Source organism: Balaenoptera acutorostrata, chromosome 6, assembly GCF_949987535.1.
Source record: "Balaenoptera acutorostrata chromosome 6, mBalAcu1.1, whole genome shotgun sequence".
Lineage (NCBI taxonomy): Eukaryota > Metazoa > Chordata > Mammalia > Artiodactyla > Balaenopteridae > Balaenoptera > Balaenoptera acutorostrata.
The window spans coordinates 41,541,196-41,564,664 of record NC_080069.1 but is presented as its reverse complement, the minus strand read 5'-3'; the positions used below and the strand labels follow the sequence as shown (position 1 = coordinate 41,564,664).

Below are 23,469 nucleotides of genomic sequence, written 5' to 3'. Positions count from 1 at the left end.
GCTTCCAGAGAATATTTATAAAATATTCACAGTAAAAGAACTAGCAATTCAAGGAAGGCGTGTGTATCCACCACCTCATTTAAGAAATGGAGAGTCATATCAGCTTTGAGCACCCCCTACTTCATCTCATCTTCTTCTCTCTAATCTCAGAGGTACTTGGCCCACTAGAATTTGCTTATGATTCCCTTTCTTTTCAATTTTTCTTTATCCCTACATAGTACATTGTGTCAGTTTACATACTTGCTACCTATATAAGTGAAATCCACATATTTGAACATATATGTTCTTTGGCAACTTGCTTTTTCACTCATGGTTATGACTCTCTCTACATACAAACAAGGGATGAATCTCAGAAACATATTGGTTGATGAATTCTGTTACTTAATGACATACTTTTGAATACCCTATATCCCTGAGTTTTTTCCACCCTCTTCTCTTTCTTTTGAACAGGGCAAAAAGTAAATGAACCTAAGAGGGGTTAGAAATACCTATATCGGGACTTCCCTGGTGGTCCAATGGTTAAGAATCTGCCTTCCAATGTAGGGGACATGGGTTCGATCTCTGGTCGGGGAACTAAGATCCCACATGCCATGGGACAACTAAGCGTGCAGGCTCTAGAGCCCATGCATCACAACTAGAGAGACTGTGTGCCACAACTAGAGAGCCCGTGTGCCTCAACTACTGAGCCCACACACCACAACTAGAGAGAAGCCCGCCTGCTGTAACGAAGAGCTCTCGCACCGCAACTAAGACTTAATGCAGCCAAATAAAGAAAGAAATATTTTAATAAATAAATAAATAATTTTTAATAAAAAGGAATACTGATATCACACTTATCTTCCCTATTATATAAGAAACTTCCAGAAACGGTGATCCTATGGCTTTCTAACAGTCTTAAATCGTGGCCCAATGAACCCTATGCTATATTTAAAATTAAATATCTCTTCACCTAAAACTAATATAATATTGAAAATCAACTCTACTTCAGTCTAAAAAAATTAATTAAATGAAATATCTACACTGAATAGTCAAGGAAATGTATTGACATTTAGGTATTGATATTTAGAAAAGATCTCCTCGAGTACTGAGACAAGATATTTTGGGTGAAGTCTACATAGTCATGGGAAATTAAATTCACTTTAATTCACTGTGTTCTCTGATAATCAAATTCTTGCTGTACTTTGAATCTGGACTGGAGAAAACCTCCCCTCCCGCCAACCTCCTGCTTGTATAGTCAATAACTAATAACTAGGTGAACGTGTCCCACTTACCCATTTTCCATTTTCATGGCTTTCTTGAGGGTTATTTTAGGTGTTTCTGTCTCAGGCCAAAAAAGTTTAGAAATAGCCAATGCCGCAGGTGCAGACATAACTGAAGCAGTTAACAAGTGAGAGGACGAAACCTGTGATTTCAGGAGAAAGAAGACCAACTTAGATTTAGCTTTTCTGTTGTGTTCCGAATGAATGGCTCAAATGCCTTACAAGGCAGGCATTGATTACATGCCAGAAATCAATGTTTCTTTGGAGGCTTGGAAGAGCTCAAAGAGCCACACACTGGGTATCACCTTGAGAGGAGGGAGGAAGTTATACCAGTTGACCACATCCTCGGGGAGAAGCACAAAACCACAATCTGAGCATTTCAGAAGAGAATTAATCCTGTGTTGTAGAAACTTTCAAAGAAGATAACTCTACCTCTCTGTTGTTCCTCTGAATGTTCATATAGTCTCTAAAGCTATTTCATTACATCATCAGTTTAGATGGTGGGTATCTGGGGCGCAGGCATGGGTACACCCCTCTCCATTTTCCTTTTGCTTTCCGATGTCCTTTGTGCCCCTACATAATATGTGTTTATCCAGAGTCCCTTTAATCTGTAAGCGGTTTCTGTTTTCCTCTTTGCAGGTCTACTTAAACTCTTCCCCTTTCCCTTCCCACATCCTTATCTTGTTTCTGGATTCTCTTCCCTGTATTTTCAGAATTATAGAATCTGCACCTCCCTCCCCACTCCCATTCCACACAGCACAGTTTTGTAGGTAGAATTCCTACAGCAATCCATCTATGGAGTCAGTCAAACTGGTATTCCTGAGGCCTCCTTCACCCTTTTTTTCTTCCCTCTTCCTACTGATTTGTTCTGTGAGGCTCAGATGAAGTCCTGGAATGAAACTTGCCTATCTTGTAAGAATTCCTCATCACCTGGACCACACAGCTGCTGTGTTATTCCATTTCTTCACTGGGGGTTGTAAATAAGCCCTGTGCTCAGGGCATGTGCACCAGTTACCATAACGTTCTTCAGCGCCATCCCATAGACCACCTGCTCTCAAACTGGGCTATACATTGAAACCTGAGGATTGAAAAGAAATACTGATGCCTGGGTCTCATCCCAAGAGATTCTGTTGAATTACTCTGGGGTATGGGCCTGGGTATTAGGGCTTTTAAAAGCTCCCAGGTGATTCTAACGTGAAGTAAGTTTTGAGAATCAGTGCTGTAAGCCAGGAGTCAGAAAATGTTTTCTGTAGAGGGTGAATAGTTTTGGCTTTTAGGGCCACAACTACTCAAGACTGTATCATAAAAGCTGCTTAGATAATGAACAGGATAGCTGGTTTCCAATCAAACTTTAGTTACAAAAAAAAGGAAGTGATCTAAATTTGGCCCATGGGCCATAGTTTGCTGACCACTGACCTAGATGGCCTTTAACTAGTGTCAGTAATAGTTTTTTTTTTTTTCTTTTACTTATTCAAATTTTCAGCCAAATCATAATATGATTTCATTCTGCTATGGTTGGATATAGTTCACATTTAGGTGGCAGAGATATGAGAGTGAAACACCAAGGCTCCTTGGGGTCACTCCATTCAAATGCCAAAGAAACTGTGACCAACTAGACAGCAAAAAGAACACTCTTTTGCCCTTCTTATCTGGCAGCAATGGTAAAGGAAAAAGCAGAAATAACAATAGCAAAGGAAGAAGAGGTTGAATTTTTCCGTAAATTAATCCCCAAACATTCTTACCCCAAAAGAAATGTATGCGCCTAAGACACTTCCAGCAATGGTAGAGAACCCGGCGGCCATGACTGCGTGGAGTTCAGACTTGGTGACGTATGGTAAATACGGTCGGATCAGCAGTGGAGACTCTGTCTGGAAACAAAAAGTGATCAGATTAAACGTTCCCTCACAAGGACATGCTAATGTACTCAAAATTCCATTCTCTACAGCAGTATTTCTAAGAGTGGACTTCAGACCAACTCTATCAGCTTGACACAGGAACTCGTTTGACATGCAAATTCTCAAATTTATTGAATCAGAAACTCTGGGGCTGGGTCCAGCAGTAGTGTTTTAACAAGGCTTCCTGGTGGTTCCGATGCGTGCTCATGTTTGAGAACCCACACCATCATTGTCTGGGTCTTTTGGACTCCAGGGCAGTGTGCATACAGAGTCACGTGTGAAGTTTGCAAAGCCAATTCACATAAGGCTCTCACCTAGCCTAGGATTGGACTGTGATGGCTTAGTACTGTTTTCTAAGGTTGGAGCACCATGGGCCAAGTAACTGCCCAGTGGTCTGGCCTTGGGAACTGTGATTCCCAAACCTCTGTGACTTCCTATCTTCCAGCTTCATCTCAACAGACCCTAAACCTCTTTGCTGATACTATAGGGAAACAAGACACAAGTATGAAAAAATACCAGCAATAACATATACCGGTGCCCACAGGCCCATTCCTAATTGAGAATCAGAGACCCCCCCTCTTCCCCTTGCACGGAAAGGAATCAATTAGAGTGTAGTTGTAAAGGCTTGAGTCCCATTAAGGAGGGCAGGTGGCCTGCAGCATGGGCTCTCCATAAATAATAGCTGTACTTTTAGCATATTAAGTATCAAATTGAGCACCACAGAAGCATGTGTGCAATTTTACAATTTTCCCCTCATTATTTCTAATTGTGCTATGAGATTGAGTGTGTTGAGCTTCAATTTATGGACCAAATAGAAACCCAGTACATGAGCCCTCTTACCCTGCAGGTAGGAGTAATCAACTCAAGATGGTGCCCTAATTAGTCCTGAGAGATTTTATGGCTATAATTATAACAATTTCAACTCCTGGGGAAAGAAGTATGGGCCCAACTCTAAAGACTTTGCTCCAGGCTAGTAAGCTGGGCTTACCAATCAGAAGGCTCAGCCTGCCTGGAGCAGTTGTATAAGCCTACTGATCTGGAGCCATGTGTTTTTCTGGGTGACTTGATTTTTGCTTCGAGTTCAATTTCTTTGCACAGCCGTGCTAGCAAGTATTCACACTTGGTTTCCTTGGTGTGTGATTCCATTCTGCCTGAAGCCATATATCCTGAATGATGAGGATGATTATTACCATTTCTTACTTATCTGCCCCTTAGGAATGCTGCCATTTTGAGGGACAGAACTTGGCAACATATTTCTTTGCTTAAATGGACTTCGGGCAAAAGAGCCTCTATCGGGACTTCCCTGGTGGCACAGTGGATAAGACTCCACACTCTCAATGCAGGGGGCCCAGGTTTGATCCCTGGTCAGGGAACTAGATCCCACATGCATGCTGCAACTAAGAGTTTGCATGCCACAACTAAGGAACCCGTGTGTCACAACTAAGGACCTGGTGAGCCGCAACTAAGGAGCCCTCCTGCAGCAAGTAAGACCTGGTGCAACCAAATAAATAAGTAAATAAATAAATATTTTTTAAAAAGAGAGCATTTATCCACGTGATGGATAAGGAAGGTGAAAATACTTTTGCTCATCAGCATTTTTCTTCAGGCTCAGCAAAGAGACAGTTCAGATAAGTTGAGAATGAGTATTTATATGGCTGCATGGTGTTGGTGGAAAACCTTTTTGGTTTCTTTCGTTGCCACAAACATTATACTACAGAGCGTGAGGCTGCCTGTTACATGTTTGCAGCTTCAAGATAAATGGTGAACTCCATTTGAGTGGATGAGCTGCTAGCCTCTGACGGGTGGGCCAGAAACCTCAACAATTCAGTTAAGTCAGAAAGGACTTATTGAGAATCTATACATGAGAAGCCCTATGCTTTGATAAAATGATTCAATCTTTCTTCCTCTCCATAAATTTTCAAGGACCCAAATTCCACACTAGTGCATTGACACTCTTAGAAGGCCGCTCTCTCACTCTCTCTCTCCTTGGAATCTGGACATTGTCAATATTGAGGGTTCATTATCTTGACACCCTTTCCCCTACACTAAAAGAAATAACACTGTCATATTTTTTTATTTCTCTTTCTAGAAAGAGTATCCATTTTAGCAAGTGTTTTGTTTTTTGATATTACAACTTACCTGTCCAACAAATATATTGCCAGAAGCAACTACAGATTCAACAGGAGATGTTCCCATAGTCACTAGCATTACCCATCCAACCTAAAAGGCAGAAAATGATAAAGTCAGTAAAGAACTATTTGTATACACAGAACTTCAAAGTAGGGATAAAAATCTTTAAACTGGAGGAAAATACTGAGGCCTTCAACAATTGTACTAAACTTGAGTATACCTTATATAGTCCATAATGCAGGCTGATCAAATCCTATTTGAGTGGTAAGTCTGAGTCATTGAACACTATACAATGTCTATTGAAATGTCTATTTCATACAAGTTTTTTGAATGCCTATTGTATACAAGTAATAGGTTGTAATAATTGCTAACAGTCATGGCAGTCTTCACAGCATTCCAGGCACTGTTTTAAGCCATTGTTCTGAGTAATGCATTTAATCCTCATAATAAGCCTCTGAGGGAGGTCTTATAACTAGGCCCATTTTACAGAAGAGGAAACCAAGGCACAGAACAGTTTAGTTGTTCTGTCAAAGTTTGCCCAGCTAATAAGTAATGGGATGTAGTTGAGGTTTGGCCCTTTCTACTTAACTCTCAAACAAACATGGTTGATGGTCCCAATCTCTAGTGGTCCTTCCAACCAGAGACTGTGGTGCCCACCTCAGAATGGGGATTTCCTGTTGCATCCTCTCTCCTTCCTTCCTGCTTCGATGTGGACACAGGGATGCTGAATGTTTAAACTGACAATCAGAAAACTATGTGCCCTGGTGCTCTTGCTGAAACTTTTAATTCTGCTGGTATTCTGGCTCTCTCTCTCTTTTTCCATTTTATTTATTTACAGGGATCAAAAGAGGGCTGTGTCTGTGCCCAAGCCCTGTATACACTGCCTTGCTCTCATGTGCATTCAAACTAGCTTACAAATTTCTGAGTTTTGTGATCTAACATGATGTAGGACTGACAGCTGCTGGGGCAGCAGAACTGAGGTTAACTTTTCAGACCTAAAAAAAAAAAAAATTGTGTGCTTACAAAAATCCCTCAGGAGAAAAGATCAGCTTCCCCTTCTTGCTTTGATTCTCTAGCAACTCCTAGACCAGGAGGGTCCACTTTCGTTATCACCTGAGGATAAGCAGTGACTCTGTGTAAGCCTTGAGTAGATAGCCAAGATGAAGGGACAATCAGGTCCCCATCTCTTGGAGTCAATTCTTTGGCTAACGGAATAACCGCTTCATGAAGGTGCTCAGTGTGTTGCAAGTCACAGCCCTATTAGAAGTCCTGGAGATAAAATTCCCTCTGTGGACCCATGTAGGATTTTTGGGTTTAAATCTAATAACTTGGGGTGGGCGTGGATCTTGGTACGAAGGGAAAGGTACTTTGGAAAAACACAGATAAAAGGCATTCAAGACTTTGTCCCTGCGATAATCAGCTCTACACCGGTCACCCACGGCCTTCTAGTCCTGGTACCTTTTTAATGATCCACTGCATCAATCCAAGGTAGTACAACATGGACATCACAGTGCTGAAGAAAACCACGATGGGCAGGACCTGGGGGTGGTGGTGGGTAAGAGCGGTCACGGGTTAACATTGGCCCCAGCAGTATTAGTAGCTTTCGGATCAGTCTCCTTCTTTCTGCCTCCTTTTCCCCCTCTGAAATGTCATCAAAATACTGGAAACTCCTCTTGAACTAAACAACGTTTTTAACAGGCAACTTCCCCATCTACAGTCTCTTACTCTAATTTGTTCTGGATAAGCTTGAGTCTATTTCATAGGAAACTTGACTTAAAAAAAAAAAATCCTGCTATGATCAGCTTTTCTTACTTTAGTTTCTAAGAGAAGGAATGACGTTTTGGGGGGAATTTGTAATAATTAGATCAAGACACTGAAAGCCACTGGCAGATAGTCTTGTTGTTCTGATATTAAACAGACATGGGCTTCACTACTTATGAGCAAAGTAACCTGGGTCACGATTAAGTGTGAGCTACCTCAGATCCTTATTCACAGTAGTGACACAGTAGGTGCTTAAACAATGCCTTGTATAAAGCAAGCATTCATGGATTTAGCTTTTAGAATAATAACTATTTTACCTATAGATCTTTGAATCACTATACAAAGATTAAACTCTGGAAACTAGTTTACTTCTGTGTTAACAAAGGTTGTCTTTTTCTAGACCCGATTTTCCTGATGCTCTTTGGATGCCTTCAGTGCAGCCTGTGTGTCTACAGGGAAGAGTTTCTACCCTGCATAGACCACACAGGGCTGTGGTCTGGGTCTCTCCGCACCCCTACTCCATTGTTCCCCTTCCCCTCTGTTCCCAGCTAAATGGCCAGGGACAAGCTGCCACCAGAGACACAGAATGGCCAAGGACAATTTGTACAGGATCTAATTTAGAAAAATCTATTAATAATATATATTAAAAGACTTTTTGTGCCATTATTCAGAGCTCGCTCACTTATGTGATTTTATTGGCTTTAATGGGCAGGCAGAGCCTTCCTGAAAGCTTCAGGGAGTTAAAGGGGCTCATCCCCCCAATGTTCCCACAGGAATCTGCTTTGGCAGAAAGGATGGAGGCTACTGCCCTCGGGGCAGAGGGTGGGGGGAGGTCTGAAGACACTGGTGCAGTCTGGGCAGCAAGTTCCTCCTTCCCCGTGACATTATTTTTTGTAATTCTGGATTCAATTCATGATAGGAGCATATTTCTCTCTCAATTTGTAAACATTTGACCTTTCAGAGATGGCTTAGTTATCTCAGCACCAAAGTATCAAATCAGCAGTTTAAAAAAAGATTCAGCATAGCAGTTGGCCTAACCGATGCCGAGGTAATTTGGAGGTAAATTTGGAGTCCCTGAGTAAGAAAACAATGGAGAAGTGTAGGAACAATAGCACACCACAAAAAAGAAATCTGAAGGAAAAGCCAAACGCATCTTTCTGACTCATCGACAAGGATTTGCAGGGACTTCCCAGAGGAAGGTGAGCTTCCTGGGGCTGGGGGAGGCCTGGGAGAGAATCGATTAGGCCTGAGCATGGGGCCAAGTTGCCAAGTTGCCTTTCGCCTGTAAAATAACATCCCTCCTTTGGTTGGGAGGAGGCCCAGCTTGCAGGCCTGCCAAGGTGAAGGCTGTGCTGAAGGAGAGAGGGGAAAGGTTAAGCAAGGGGATGGCTCTGGAAGAACAGAGCTTGATGTGGGTGACCAGCTGTCCCTGTTTGTCTGGGATTAAGGAGTTTCCTGACTGCAGGGCTGTCACTGAGCTTGGACTGGGGAGGCATTAGCAGCCATATGTCTATTCATTGCCAGGGACCTAATGTTCTTTTCCCTGAAATCTCAGATACTATTACCCCATATGATCTTTTTTAAAATAATTAATTAATTAATTAATTAATTTTTGGCTGTGTTGGGTCCTCGTTACTGTGCGCGGGCTTTCTCTAGTTGCAGGGAGAGGGGGCTACTCTTCGTTGTGGTGTGTGGGCTTCTCATTGCGGTGGCTTCCCTTGTTGCAGAGCACGGGCTCCAGGTGTGCGGGCTTCAGTAGTTGTGGCACGCAGGCTCAGTAGTTGTGGCACACAGGCTTAGTTGCTCCATGGCATGTGGGATCTTCCCGGACCAGGGCTCGAACCCATGTCCCCTGCATTGGCAGGCGGATTCTTAACCACTGCGCCACCAGGGAAGTCCCCCCCATATGATATTTCATAACTATCTCAGCAAATGCTACAAGACATCCAAAAGTACAGGCATACCTTGTTTTATTGTGCTTTGCTTTATTGCGCTTCTCGGAGGTTGTGTTTTTTACAAACTGAAGGGTTTTGGTAAACCTTCGTTGAGCAAGTCTGTAGGCGCCATTTTTCCAACAGCGTTTGCTCACTTTGTGTCTCTGGGTCACATTTCGGTAATTCTCACAATATTTCAAACTTTTCATTATTATTATATTTGTTATGGTCATCAGTGATCTTTGATGTTACTATTGTAATTGTTTTGGCATTTTTTTTAGCAGTAAAGTATTTTTTAATTAACGTATGTACTTTTTTTAGACATACTGCTATTGCACACTTACTAGACTACAGTAGAGTATAAACATAACTTATATGAGCTGGGAAACCAAAAAATTTTTGACTGGCTTTACTGCGGTATTAATTTTATTGCGGTGGTCTGGAACCGAACCGGCAATATCTCTGAGGTATGCCTGTGATTCAGTATTCCTAACTTCCTCTAGATGTTTCCCTTAATGTTACTGTAAAAAAAATAAAATGTTTTCAGTCCACTGACTTCAGGTAAAGGAGAAAGCCCAGTGATGGGCTGTGCCCCTATGACATGCCTGGAAGGTATATGCCTGGGTTCTGATCAGTTAGGTTCTATCTGAACATCTACAAAGACTGAGAAGTTACTGAAAAGGAAGTGTCTACATAGAAAAAAAGTGTTTGGCTTTACCTTAAATGCAAAAAAGTGGTCTTCATACTTCTCACCAAAGACAAATGAGGCGCCAGCATTAGTGTACTCCAGGAACGTCTGAGTTAAAGAAAGGAAAAGAGCAGATCATTACAAGCACTAAAGATGTAGTTACCATCCACAGGACCTACGGCTCTGCAGAGGGTGGGGACTCAGAAAACTTGTGGGATAGACTTGGAGAGTTGATTTTGTCAACTTTCCCCCTCCAGTGGATGGCCTGGAAGTATATCTTAGAACTATAACTTCATACAGGTTTCCTGGCGTTTCTGACATTCACTCTGACTCTAGGGTGCTAAAGAATAAGCTGGGTGTGGTAACTTGCTCCAGAAGCCACAGATGGTACATGGGAGGTACTGGTTACCACTAGATGCAAAGAAGCCTGTTTCTCTGTTGGGGGAAACATCTTAGAAGAGTGACACCCCTCAGGCAGGATGAAGGGGTCAAATGGGATTGAGGAGTGATGTAGTGGATGGTATGGGTAAGAGACAACCAGAATATTAATAAACTACACGGATTAACATAAACAAAGTTATTTGTCTAATTCATGCTATGGAATTAAAATTTGGGTCAACTAATGCAGACAAATAAAGCTATTTCTGACATGTCTTGAGGGTTATATTCAAATGTTAAAAGCACTATAAAAGCAAGGCATTCTTTTGAACCAAACTTACCTGAACTTGTTTCCCCAGCCAATCAAAAGCCATAAATCCAGGTTCTGTCCTTAGTATCAAAAGCCCAAGAAGAAACTGTAACCCAATACCCCAAAAGACAGGCCTCCAGTAAACCTATACAGAAATAGGAAGAGATATAGGTTATTAGAAAATGAACGCTGAACTCAGCATAAATGCCCAGAGGATCACTATTTCCTTGGAAGCTTCTCAGATGTGGCCCGTGATCCACCTTCTTTCGGAGGCCAAAGCAGTTGTGAGCAGAGAATCCCTCCATAGAATCATACCTAAAAATCTCAGGGTTGTGTTCCCTCTTCATAAACCTGAGATTAAGCCTTCAGTCCCAGGAGCGCATGTAACCATTTTGTCACGATAAAATCACTTAGACACAAAGAGTAGTCTTAGAAGGGCCATTAAAGGAGGAAGAATCTGGCCTTCCCGGTCATGCTGTAAATGTTAGATACGTATAATTATTTCCCCATCTGGAAAATGGAAAGGTCGAACATGACTTCTCTGTGTGTCCAAGGTTTGTTGATTTGACAATTTGTAAGTGAATTAAGTGAAATTCCACCCTGTTGAGGGGCTCTCATTTCACAGTAAAAGGAACCAATTAACTCTAATGCAGACCCAGGGAGTGCAGTGGTAATGGACAATCAAGTGCTTTCATTTTTGGAGTAGAGATGAGTGGCCTGCAAAGAACTATGGGATTGGAGGCACAGAAAATAGCAGAGATGGTCACCTACACAGGGCAAAGAATTTGGATTGTATCAGGTGGCTTTGGTTTTGATTAATGCTCTTTTCTTGGATCAACCTTTCAGCCAGTAAAGTCTTCCAGAGTTTGCCATTATGAATCATATGTGAAAGTTTTGATATCTCAGAATTCTTGCCCATTTATTGGGTTACAGGCTGACAGAACAAGGGTGAGAATTGAATTCTGTGTGAACAAAACTTAAGGACAAATTTTTGGAGTAAAATAGCCTCAATGGCAAATACAAATTTGATAAACTGCAGAATCCAATGGTAGAATATTAGATTATTTGTTGGTCTGGGGAAATCTGAATCAAAATGGATGCGTTTTCTTTGTATGTGTGTTTGATGGGGGGGAAAGGGGGTACATGAGTAGAAATCGGACTTGACAGGAGAGAGTATCTCACTGGTTGAGCAACTGGAAAATTACTGAGAATGAAAAATGAGAGAGTAACAGTACTATTAACGTTCAGGAAAAGGGCACCTTAGCCACTTAAATATCATAGCAAGGTAAGAAAAATATTGAATAACAGTTCAACTCTCTCATACTCATTATTTTGAGCAATTTACACATGAGGAAAAAAAAGAGGGAAAAAGACCAAGAAATGATCGATTTCATGCTTACTTTGGTTGGGTGCTTGGAAAATAGAAATGTCAGGATAATGTACATTATGAGTCCACCGAAGGACACCAGCTGCTGTTGGCCCAATTTGGCGGTGTCAAAGACCAGCCAGAAAATAACTCCCAGGATCAGGCAGCCCCAAATCACCCTAAGAGAACAAAGAAAGAGGCTTTGGCATCATTTGCTGTGCTAACTTTAAAATCTTAAACAGGCTTCAACTAACAAACAAAAAATATTGAGTAACACACCCTGGTACCAGGAAATTATGCTTCTAGAAATTGCAAGAGACTCTTTTTGGGTGTAGCTAAAAAGGCACATAGTCAAAAAAATGAAGCAATGTGTCCCTTTACTCCACACACTTGGGCCCTTTGCCAGTTCAAGGATATATAAAGGGGTCAGAGAGGAGAAACGATGCTTGGAGAGGAAGTCCCGTGATTTCTTTGCGAGAGCTGCTGGGCATCTTCATTTTGGGAGATGGGGGAAGCGTTACCTTCTTCCCTTCAAGGGAGAGCTTGAAATGTGTCCTCTGCGTTGGAGACCTCACCCAAGCCTCAGAGAGCTAAGTCAGGCTTTAGCCTGGGTTCTGACTCCTTGGGGAATCTAGTGGGCATACGATAGCACTGAATCAGTGGATGGCAGAGCCAGAGGGGGTTGCTCTGTTGGGATTGTACAACCCTGGTTTATTAAGCCAAGAATGTGTGAACTTTCCTGGTAGATTCCATGTGGGCCACACTGAGGAGAATGGGTTCTGGGTCCTACCCTGTAGGGCCACCTGGAGAGAGAGGAGGTCCCACAGAGAGAGGCTGAAAGAAAAGCCCTGAATGGTCACTTGCAGGACAGGGGGTCCTATAAGAGAGAGTTGGCTTTACTAATTCACAGACCTTTCCTCCCAAAGAGTCCAGATTCGTGCCCAGAGCAGAAAGCCACCTCTCCAAGTCAGAACCGTCCCAACTTTTGGACAACATTTTATCATTTAGTGGCACTTGAAATTAAGACAGTTTGTAGGGACATTTGAGCACATCTTGCCTTATCTAGGCCTTGATGTCCTGCTTGTAAAATGAAGGCATTTTTTTAACAGATTATTCCCTAGGTTGTTTCTAGCTTCAATATCCCATAAATGAGGAAGCAATTTCAGAACAAATCTATGGAACAGTGTTGGAAAAGACTAACGTCACTCTCAACCTCAGTAAGAGAACTAAGTGCATTTACCACTTCAGCCAGAACCAGTGGCTGTCCAGAAGCCTTTGGCCAGGAGAGAGGAACTGAGCGATTTGAGATTCATATTTGGCCATGAAGTGATCCCAGATCACAAAGAAGATGGCAAGCACCGTGATCACGAAAAGAGGAAGGGCTCTGTTAAAGTTCAGCACACAGGCCGCAATCACTAGAGCCAGGTAACCTGTCGGAAGCAAATACAGACAGTGAACATCACCAAATCAGCGGGAGACCAGCCTCCAGCATTTATCTGGCTCAGCAAAGGGCAGGTTCAGTCAGGAAACCATTGAACGCAGGGGTGCTCTTGATATAGCTATAGGTGCCTCTGATTATAAGGACTATATTTTGGGTTTTTAAAAATTTTAAACAGTCTCACCAAGAATGCTAGGAGGACAGGGTGCTAGGTCTTTTTTTCTCAAACAACCTTCTGAATTCTTGAATCTTGTTGCTTGATCATTGGGGCTCTTGCTTAGTACTATTTTTTCTGATATTCAGACTCAATAGGTGAGCTTCCGTCAGAGAAAGGCCAGACACTAAAGCAACTACTGGCAAAAAGGTATTGAGTCTTCTAGTTTGTAGCCCAGATTTGCCTAAGCTTGAGTAGGAAAATCTCTGAGTGTCACAACAACAATCCCTAAGTGCCACAGAATCTCTAAAGGAAAGAGGTGGGGCGATGACCAAGGTGATGGCTTTTGAAGATGATATTCTAGGATAAGAACAGCACGGTTTTCCATTAAAGGTCAGCAAACAAGTCTTTGTTTCCAAGTTAAGTTTGGCCTACCACTTGTTTTTGTAGGTGGCAAGGACAGTTGTATTTGTATATTTGTATTTTTATTCTACAAATAAAGTCGCCCTGGCACACAGCCACACCATCTGCTTACTTTGTACTACAATGGCATAGCTGTGTGGTTTTGAGTATGGTCTGCAAAATACTCTCTGAGCCAGTACAAAGAAAGCTTTCAATCCTGCTTACTCCCTGTTCTAGCTGTGTGAGCACCGGGAAACTACGGACCTCCGGGGGAGGGGATGGGGGGCAGCAGTCTTGCATAAATGTCTGTGGACTTGGGTGGGAGGGTTCACATTTTATAGACAGGAGTGTTCTTTGAAATGGGCCCTGGAGCCCTTTGTTTGGAGGGAGTCAAAACAGGACACCTGCTCATTTGTGAAGACAGTCTGGTCCTGCTTTCAAGTAAGAAGAGTGGGCTACATGACCCTAGGCTCTTTCTCGTGTTGTGTTTATATAAAGCATTGATTGATTACTTATATCACCCCTTCAATTAGGTTTCTGCCTTGTGATTATCACCATGTTTTCCAGTTACCTGAATTTGCAATATCCAACCCTCAAATCCATACCACAATAACAAAGTGAGAGTAGGTGACCTAAAAAATTAGCTGCTGGCTGCATAAACAGGACAGGGAAGCTATCTACCTGGGCTTCTCAAGCTGAGACCCACCACTCAGGGCATCCTGGTTAAATTCTCTCCTCTCTGGATGATTCAGGGAAGTCAAGGGGAAGGGAAATATTTATTTGTTTTCTACAGAAAACTAATATTTGAGGGATCCTGGAAAAGAGACATTGGTATTCCATCCCCTTTTGTTATTTACCTGCTATTAAAATGCCCCAGGTCATGGACTTAAGGGTTCTTTGGTGTTCCCTACAAAAATCATAAACTGTACCACACTTCCTTTCCAGGCACCTGTAACAACACAAAAGCAAGAAGGCAGACAGAGGTAAACACCACATACACTACATAACCTGGCACGCTAAAGCTAGATAAGGCTTTGTAAATCAAGCAGGCAAATGCATTCATGAGGTATGTGTCCTACAAAATAGAAATGAGAAACTCATTTCATTTTAGACTAAAATCAGCCGTGGCTTGCTAACCTTTGCTGAATGGATGTGCCAAAGCCCTGAGGAATTACAGAGATGCAGAAAACATGCTCCTGGAAATAAAGCAGGGGACAGGATAACTAACCAGAAGCTAAGAATAAACCATAGGATGAGAGTGTTTCTCACTGTGCTAGGAGGGCCTCCACTAGCTTGTAAGCTGTCATGTAAATGTTGACTTAAAAAAAAAAATCCAATGGGGACTTCCTTGGTGGCGCAGTGGTTAAGAATCCACCTGCCAATGCAGGGGACATGCGTTCGAGCCCTAGTCTGGGAAGATCCCACATGCTTTGGAGCAACTAAGTCCATGCACCACAACTACTGAGCCTGCGCTCTAGAGCCCATGAGCCACAACTACTGAGCCCGCATGCCACAACTACTGAAGCCCTCGTGCGTAGAGCCCGTGCTCCGCAACAAGAGAAGCCACCTCAACGAAGAGTAGCCCCCGCTCGCTGCAACTAGAGAAAGCCCACACGCAGCATTGAAGACCCAACGCAGCCCCCCCCCCAAAAATCCAATGAACTCTCATCCCATCTGGTTCTCCCTTCTGGTTCCCAAAGTGTGAGCAAGCTGGAGATTCCCTGTCCTCAGTCACCACCCTGTTTAGCGGGAGGCTGACGGACTTCACAGGATGCTTACATGTAATGTAGAATTTCGGAGATTTGAGGGCTGTTAAACCAATGGGTTGTCATATAGCTTTTTCAGAACGTTCTGGAATGGTTGGTGTCTTTGTTTCTGCCCAGAGCTTTGTTACAGGGCAGTGTGTGGTGTGTGAGCCACGTGTGCATCTGATCACTTCTTCTGGGGAGGATGGTGTCCACCAGTGAGGGAGTCTGGAGGCCTGTATCCATAGCAACTGTCCTTCCTTCTCCTGGGTGCTCCCAGTTGCTCCCCCAGGTCCTCCACTTGCTCTGAAACCTGGCTTCCCTGCACATGTCTCTTTGCTCAATGTGCCTTCATTCTCCCACTTGAGACCAAATGGAAGGAATTTACTCACACATTTAATCATGACCACTTCCAGGCCACTGGACAGGATTTCTTTTTTTTTTTTTTTTTTAGGTTTAATTTTTTTTTTTTTTTTAAACATCTTTATTGAAGTATAATTGCCTTACAATAGTGTGTTAGCTTCTGCTTTATAACAAAGTGAATCAGTTATACATATACAATATGTTCCCATTTCTCTTCCCTCTTGCATCTCCCTCCCTCCCACCCTCCCCATCCCACCCCTCTAGGTGGTCACAAAGCACCGAGCTGATCTCCCTGTGCTGTGCGGCTGCTTCCCACTAGTTATCTATTTTACATTTGGTAGTGTATATATGTCCATGACACTGGACAGGATTTCTAAAACAACCCCTTCTCCTACATAGAAGATTCTCAATCCCCAGGATCTCAAAGAACTCAGCCCCCCGCTGGGAGCTCCCGTCCCCTTGGTGAACACCTCCAGTTCCCTTCCCTCCAGCAGTCATGCCCCTGTGTCCAAATCTCAGCCCCCTTCACGTTTCAGGGCACAGCTCAAGCCCTTTGCTTCTACAAAGCCTTCTTGCATTTCGTCAAACAGAGGCATTCCTCTGCGACTTATTCCTACTGTCTCCTTTGATTGTATTTTGTTATGAAGCCTTAACTGACTGTAACTTTGTGGAGAATAGGTGTCTGTGAGCCCAACACCAGCACCTTGGACATTGTGATTGACAGGCCTTTGTCAAATTCTTAGCTAAATGAAGTGGTAGTGCGTATTGCTTTTCTGGAACAATAGTTTATAGCTGTGGGTTGGGACCCATTAGTGGGTTGCGAAGTCAGCCACACAGTGCATGATGATCATCCTTAAACAAAAGAATAGGACATCTCAGAGGGTATCATACATAGTGACGACAGGCATTATTTCATGAAAATTTTGTCTTACGTATGTGTGTGAATATGTGTACTGAGAATTAGAAACACTGTTCTAGAACATATTGAGGGAATATAAGTATAGTAAAGACTAAATTTTTCATGGTCTAATTTAGGAAAGACTGCTGATGCATCATCCTCAGCTGTGGATATAGTGTTATAAAGCAGCAGCGTTGCAGGGCAGCATGTAATAGGGCACATCCATCTACTTTAAGTTGAATTTATCCGATTTTTTAATTGCAAGGAATGTGTCTAGTGCAATTTGACACTTCATAAAAGGAAGTACTGTAGCTAGAAATAGTCGCTTTGGCCATTTGGTTATCTAGGCTGAACAACTCCCAATCTCCTGGTGGTTGTTCTCCATCCATTAACACGGATGAAACTTGAGTACCTCTGACCACCCAAGAGAAGCTCTCAGCCCCCAGGATCAGAGATTCATAAAGTAAAACAAGGGATGAAACTAAGTTCAGGTTTCCAAGGTGGCAAATATTCTTGATGATGTATATGTGACAAGAGTTTTTGATCCTAATTCTGACTGACTCTGTCTTCTGATACGTAAAAATAAAGTCTCCCTCAGAGACTTAGGAATTTACACCAAATTTAAATAGGAATTTAGAAAATTTACAGATACTTTCATGTTATGATAGAGTACCAGACAATCTTGGACTGGGAATCAGAAGCTGAAATTTAAATTAGCTTTGTTCCACTAACCTTGGCTGAGTTACTTCTCTGAGCTTCATTTTTCTGATCCAAAAAAATAAAAATAATAATTTGTCTCACCTGCTAATGGGTGATAAGGACTCGGAACATTATGATATGACAAGGTAAGAGCAAGTTTGTTGGGATTTAAAGTGAATTGGATTTTTGAGAAATCAATTGCTTATTGATTGAACATTGTGAAGATGAATTAACTACTTTTGTATAGACTGGAGCAATTAGTTGGCAATTCACAGCTTTAATTAGAAGATTGTCCTGGATATTGGGTTCCCAGGACATTAGCAGTTTGAATTTACCACGTTGATTATTCTAGAGCTCCATTAATTTTTCTGAAAATGGTGTTGGGTGGGTAGTAGGGAGGGGAGATTGGTGGTGACCATCTCTGATAAATCATAATTAATGTTAAAAATTAGATGAGAATTTAAAAAGTGGCAAAACCACTGTGTTTAGGAGGTAAGTGTGGTTATTTCTATGGTTTAAATCTGTACCCTTTTTGATGCGTCTCTTGGTCATCCTCCTCATCTTCATCATTTCTTGGAGAATCCTGCTCAATGGTGACTTGCTCTTCACCCTCGAAATCAAACATTGGAACAGAGATGGAATGATGAGAATCCTGAGCACAATGGACTCTGATCTCTTTTGCTCAGAATTTTGGCAAGGAAATTTTCCCAAAAGGTCCTTTTAAATTATTATGCAAGATGATTGCTCCAATTATCTATGCACAGACATTTTCCCCCTTGTCACAAAAAATCCACGTTCATACATTTCTCCCTTTACTTCAGAAGGAGCCATTGGTATTTTCTCCATTTCTTCAGGGAGAGGGCTAATATCTCTGCGTTTAGTTCCTGTCTCTACATTCAACTCCTGCTCTGTTTTCAGGCAAGTGCTAAATGAAGTTAATACCAGAGGCTGCACAAATCTTCCGTAAGACTCTGCCAGCCCCACTTTCCAAAGGACTGAGACCAAGGCTGGTTTTATTTTCCTGGCAGCCCAAGGCTTGGTCTACAGATGTGAACAGTAGCTCAGCATCTTCAAGAGCTGTTAAACTACCCTTGGGAGCTAGGGTTCTTCTATCAGTTGGGTTAAAGGGAAATATTTCCCTTACTCAACTAGCACTTGCTCTAACTGACTGAGTGAAGTATATACCTGGGCTATCTTTTATGGACAATCTTTCCACGTACTGTTTAGCTTTGAAATATCCATGACCCATCCTATTCTTGTGATGGTGGAGAGGATTTCCTGCGTCTCATCATTTTGCAATAATGTCTCAAACAGGTCCAGCTATTGTAAGCAAAGGCAAGGAAGGTTGGGAGGAAGCTGGCAGATGTGGAGCAGTTTTGAACATGCTCTAAGAGGTATAATGCCAAATCTCAGCTCTAGCTTTTTGTCAGATCCCATGAGACCTTCAATTCTCTTTACTTTAACCCACCCCCCACCCCCCTAAAAAAAGAAATTAGTTATTAGCACGTCTCTGAGCTGAAAGGATCCTCAAAGATCGTATAGTCCTTTGATACCAAACTCCCATTGTACTCCTGACTTAGGCTGCCTTCCTGTTGTGGGCTGGGGCTCAGGTACAAGGAAGGTGATGGGATGATTGTAATAGAGACCAGCTGAGTCCAAGCTGTAGCTGCAAAGGTCAGGAGTCCAGAGAAGCCTTTCTCATTTTTTCCCACCTAACACCAAGCTTGGCCAATATTCAAAGTTTGGTACATTTTTGATTTAAATGATCATAATTATTATTTTCTTAGAGTGAAATTGTCCCAAGTTACCTACTATATGGAATGTCTAGCATTCCTTTTGTTTTCTTTTTTGGTTTTTCCAGCCCTTTCTCATCTTTAAAACAAAACAAAACAACAACAAAACCTTCTTGACCCTACAACCATGGGACATCTACCCTCCCTCCTTCCCTTCACAGCCAAACCACTTGAAAGAATTGCCCTTACTTTTGGTTACATTCCTTCACATCCTGCTCACTTTTCAAGCCACTGTGACCAGGGGTCTACTGAGATGGCTTCTGCTAAGGTCACCTGCCAAGGTAACCTAAGGACCATTGTTGCCAAATCTAGTAGCTACTCCTCAGTCTTCATATTTCTGTTTACAATAATACCTAATTTTTTGTTTCTGACATTTTTTAGTGAAACAATTAAAAAAAAAGACTTTAAAGAGCAGTTTTATTTAGGTTCATAGCAAAATTCAGAGGAAGGTACAGAGATCTCCCATACTTTTCCGCCCGCCCCCAACCCCATGCAGCCTTCCCCATTATAGACTTCCCCACCAGAGTGGTACGTTTGTTATAAATGATGAACCGACAAAGTCTGTAGTTTACATTAGGGCTCACTCTTGGTGTCCTATATTCTGTGGGTTTGGATAAGTATTTAATAACATGTATCAACTGTCATAGTATCATACAGAGTGTTTTCACTACCCTAAAACTCCTCTGTGCCTATTCACCCCTCTCTCCCATCTTGGCAGCCAGGGATCTTTTTACTGTCTCCATAGTTTGCCTTTTCCAGAACGTCATATAGCTGGGACCATACAGTATGCAGCCTTTTCAGGTTGCTTCTGTGACTTAGTAATACACATGTAATGCTCCCCCATGTCTCTTCATGTCTTGATAGCTCATTTGTTCTTAGTACTGAATAATATTTCATTGCCTGGATGGACCACAGTTTATTTATCCATTCACCTACTGAAGGACATCTTGGTTGCTTCCAGGTTTTGGCAATTATGAATCAAGCGGCTATAAGCACCCATGTGCAGGTTTTTGTGTGAAAAGAAGTATTGTTTTCTCTTTTTTTGGTTGAAGACTACTTAGTGATATGAACACCTTTTATAATATATTAAATGAAAGAAACAATGGCCCAATAATATGAAAGCATGAACCTAATGTATGTGACATGTGCCTATTGATGTATATGTACTTGTATTAAAGTGAGCTATATTCTAATATGTTAGGCACTGATTTTTTGTTTTGTTTTGTTTTTTGCTGGAACTACAGGTCATTAGGTCATTTTTTGTCTTCCAAATTTTGCTGCAATAATATTTCAAATTTTCTACTTCAAATAAGTTATTCTTTTATCATGAGCAAACTCCCCCCAGAATATGCACCCAAAATTACTTTTTTAAGGGTGATATAGATGGGCAATTTGCTCTCTTTTTAGCAGAAGGCTATCTTCAAATGAGATCCATACACCTGTAACTTATGTAATATTGTACACCAACTTTACTTCATTAAAATTTTTTTAATTAAAAATAAATCTATACTCAGTGAAAATATCCATCAAAAGGGAACACATAATAAAGATATTTTCAGGCAAACAAACAAAAAAATGAGATCCTACCCAGAATTCAATATATAAAAGAAATAAGAGGTGGCATTGTCACAGAGCACCTCGGCTTGCTGTGTACACTTAGATGTCGCTGAGGAACCGTAGGGTGCGATGCACACAGTTTTAGAACCATTTCTAAATGGTTACTTACTCTTTTCTGCCTCATTTACTTTAAAACTGAGATGTTATCTGCTGAAGCCAGTGCTTTCTGACTTGGGATGGAGTTTGGAATCTAATAGTAATAGTAATAGTGAAGTGTCAGAGCAAGCCTGGGTACTCTCCCCATCAGAGAACTCTGAGCACAGTTGTATAAACACAAAATCTTTGTGTGGGCATGTGTGTTTTCCTCATGACTCTGCCTTACACACTCAAATTACCATTTAACTCATTCCTCTGAGTGCCAGCTGAGTGCCATGCTTTCTGTCCCCATAGCTGTTGCACAGTAGTTAACACGGTGAAAGATTCACTCACTGCTTTCCAGCCGTACCTGTTTGCCATTTTCTTGCTCTCTCTTTTGCACAACTCTGCTCCTTAGTGAGTTGTCATTTCCTGATGTGTTCTGGTTTTCAAAGCAGTCGTCATCACACTAGGAAAAAATACAGATCGCAAAAATAACATTTCAGAGCCACAAAACAAATGTTCTTTCAATGAATGATACCCAAAGACTTTTGAGGGACGGGATGGCAAAGGTGAGGTGTTTAGATGAGTCAGCTGATTAAAGAAAGAAGCAGGGAAGCTTGGCACATAAAGAAACACAGATGATTTTTAAAAATTTTGACAATTTACTGTCTGTAGAAGCCACATAAGGAAGAAGAAAATTATCTCAATCTAGAAATGTAAATCCTTTTGTTTTCTTTTTTTTTGGCCGCGCGGCTTGTGAGATCTTAGTTCCCTGACCAGGGATTTAACCTGTGCCCCTTGCAACAGAAACACGGAGTCCTAACCACTAGACCACCAGGGAAATCCCTAAATCTTTCCGTTTTCTAATATGATCTTATAGTACATATGGTGGCTGATACCAAAAATAAGTTTTAGTTGAAAATTTGGATCACATATTTCACTTATATTTTTTTCCTTAAAGATATGAATGCTTTAAGTACAAGACTAACAAATGCCTAAATGTTCTGTGTTATTTCACTTCTTTGATTAAACATGTTCTTGATCAGTTTTCTGCTTCTGATCTTTCTTTCGTCCAGATCTGTCTATATTCCTTCTTCGCTACTCTTCCTCCATAATAAAATGAGTCTCCTGGCCTGTGGAGTCAGTTGCACACTCCTTGGCATGGTTCAGGGCTGCACGATCCTGCTTATTTACCTCACTCTGCTCCCCTTGCAGGCACCATGAATGAACACCCAGCCAAACAGAACTACGTGACTTTCTCCAAGCCCAGGCTAAGTTCTCCTGCCCTGAGCTTGCCGTATTCTCTCTGCTATCCTGCAAAATTATAAAATATTAGCAGTTCCTTATATGACAAGATTTAAAGATAAAGCATGGTTCAGCCAGTACCATGATGACCTGAAAAATGTGCGTGTTGTACTGAAGGTCATTGTTTATATTTGAAACATGGATGATTTTGGTTTGTGTTGTTATGATAGATAAGATTGGTGTGGTCCAACTTGCAGAAGACAGAACGGAACAAAGTTGCTGGGTCTAGGCCATGTAACTTTCTAACAAGCAGAGCTGAGATAAGCATGTTGGTTTCCAACCTCCTTTCCAACACATCACACAGACTTTCAAATTATAAAACAAAACAAAATATAGTAAACCATGGGCAGGATAATTTTATTCCTAGACGTTGGATCTATGAGATGTTAAAATGTGTTTTGTTCCGTTGAAAGCATTCTCTGGTAGGAATGAGCATAAGAAAAACATGGCTTCTTTCGTGAGACCAACTTTATTTTTACTTTTTTTGATTTTACTTTGACAAACTGAGTAGGGTTTGCTCTTGGACGGGTATCCTGACCCCCTACTGCTTTTTCCAAATGTGACAAATACCTGGTTCATTTATCTTTTACCTATTTTGGGTGGGTCCGATCTTTCTCCAATCTCAGCCCAACGAGACATTTTATATGGTACTTCATTCCAAGTAAGGCAACAGATAGATAAACAGTGTCAGGTAGGTGCCTGTATCTTTTCAGGACATGTTCCCTGCTAGCCCTGTCAGCTGCGACCATGTCTTTGAAAAAGGAACAAGTGTATGAGTTTGATTTTAAACTTAGATCTCTGGCTGGCCCCACAGATCTAGGGAAAAAAAAGCAATTCCAGCTTGTATTACATGTTCCATTTACTGAAACACAAGAGTGTATAAACGTGAATAAAGTCTAACTTCCTGCACACACTTTTATGCATAAAAGTTTTGTGACCAAACTGATTTATTGTGTTACAAGTGCTCATACCTTACTTTAACCCAGTTCCTTGCACATAACAGATACTAACGATTGTTTGTTGAATTAGTGAACCAAGGTGACTTTAACGTTGCATTATCTAGTGCAGTGTAGTACCTCTGGATACTTGGTATCAAAATATAGTGGTATGGGGTTTCCCTGGTGGTGCAGTGGTTAAGAATCTGCCTGCCAATGCAGGGGGTAGGAGTTCGAGCCCTGGTCCAGGGAACATCCCACATGCCACGGAGCAGCTAAGCCTGTGCGCCACAACTACTGAAGCCCATGAGCCATAACTAC

At 41.7% G+C, this 23,469-nt stretch overlaps 1 protein-coding gene across 2 annotated transcripts in view; it reads right to left on the bottom strand.

Moving 5' to 3' along the window:
• The window catches only part of SLC28A3 (solute carrier family 28 member 3), a 57,507-nt gene that overhangs the window by 8,835 nt on the left and 25,203 nt on the right, over nt 1-23,469 (bottom strand). For both annotated transcript variants that reach the window (XM_028165121.2, XM_007176939.2), the window contains 11 exons: nt 21,276-21,374; nt 17,948-18,030; nt 14,573-14,664; nt 12,962-13,151; nt 11,756-11,900; nt 10,387-10,500; nt 9,698-9,775; nt 6,743-6,823; nt 5,294-5,374; nt 3,002-3,127; nt 1,272-1,402 (listed from right to left, as the gene is read on the bottom strand). In XM_028165121.2, coding sequence (XP_028020922.2) covers nt 1,272-1,402; nt 3,002-3,127; nt 5,294-5,374; nt 6,743-6,823; nt 9,698-9,775; nt 10,387-10,500; nt 11,756-11,900; nt 12,962-13,151; nt 14,573-14,664; nt 17,948-18,030; nt 21,276-21,374 — 1,220 coding nt within the window. The remainder of the gene's footprint in view (nt 1-1,271; nt 1,403-3,001; nt 3,128-5,293; nt 5,375-6,742; nt 6,824-9,697; nt 9,776-10,386; nt 10,501-11,755; nt 11,901-12,961; nt 13,152-14,572; nt 14,665-17,947; nt 18,031-21,275; nt 21,375-23,469) is intronic.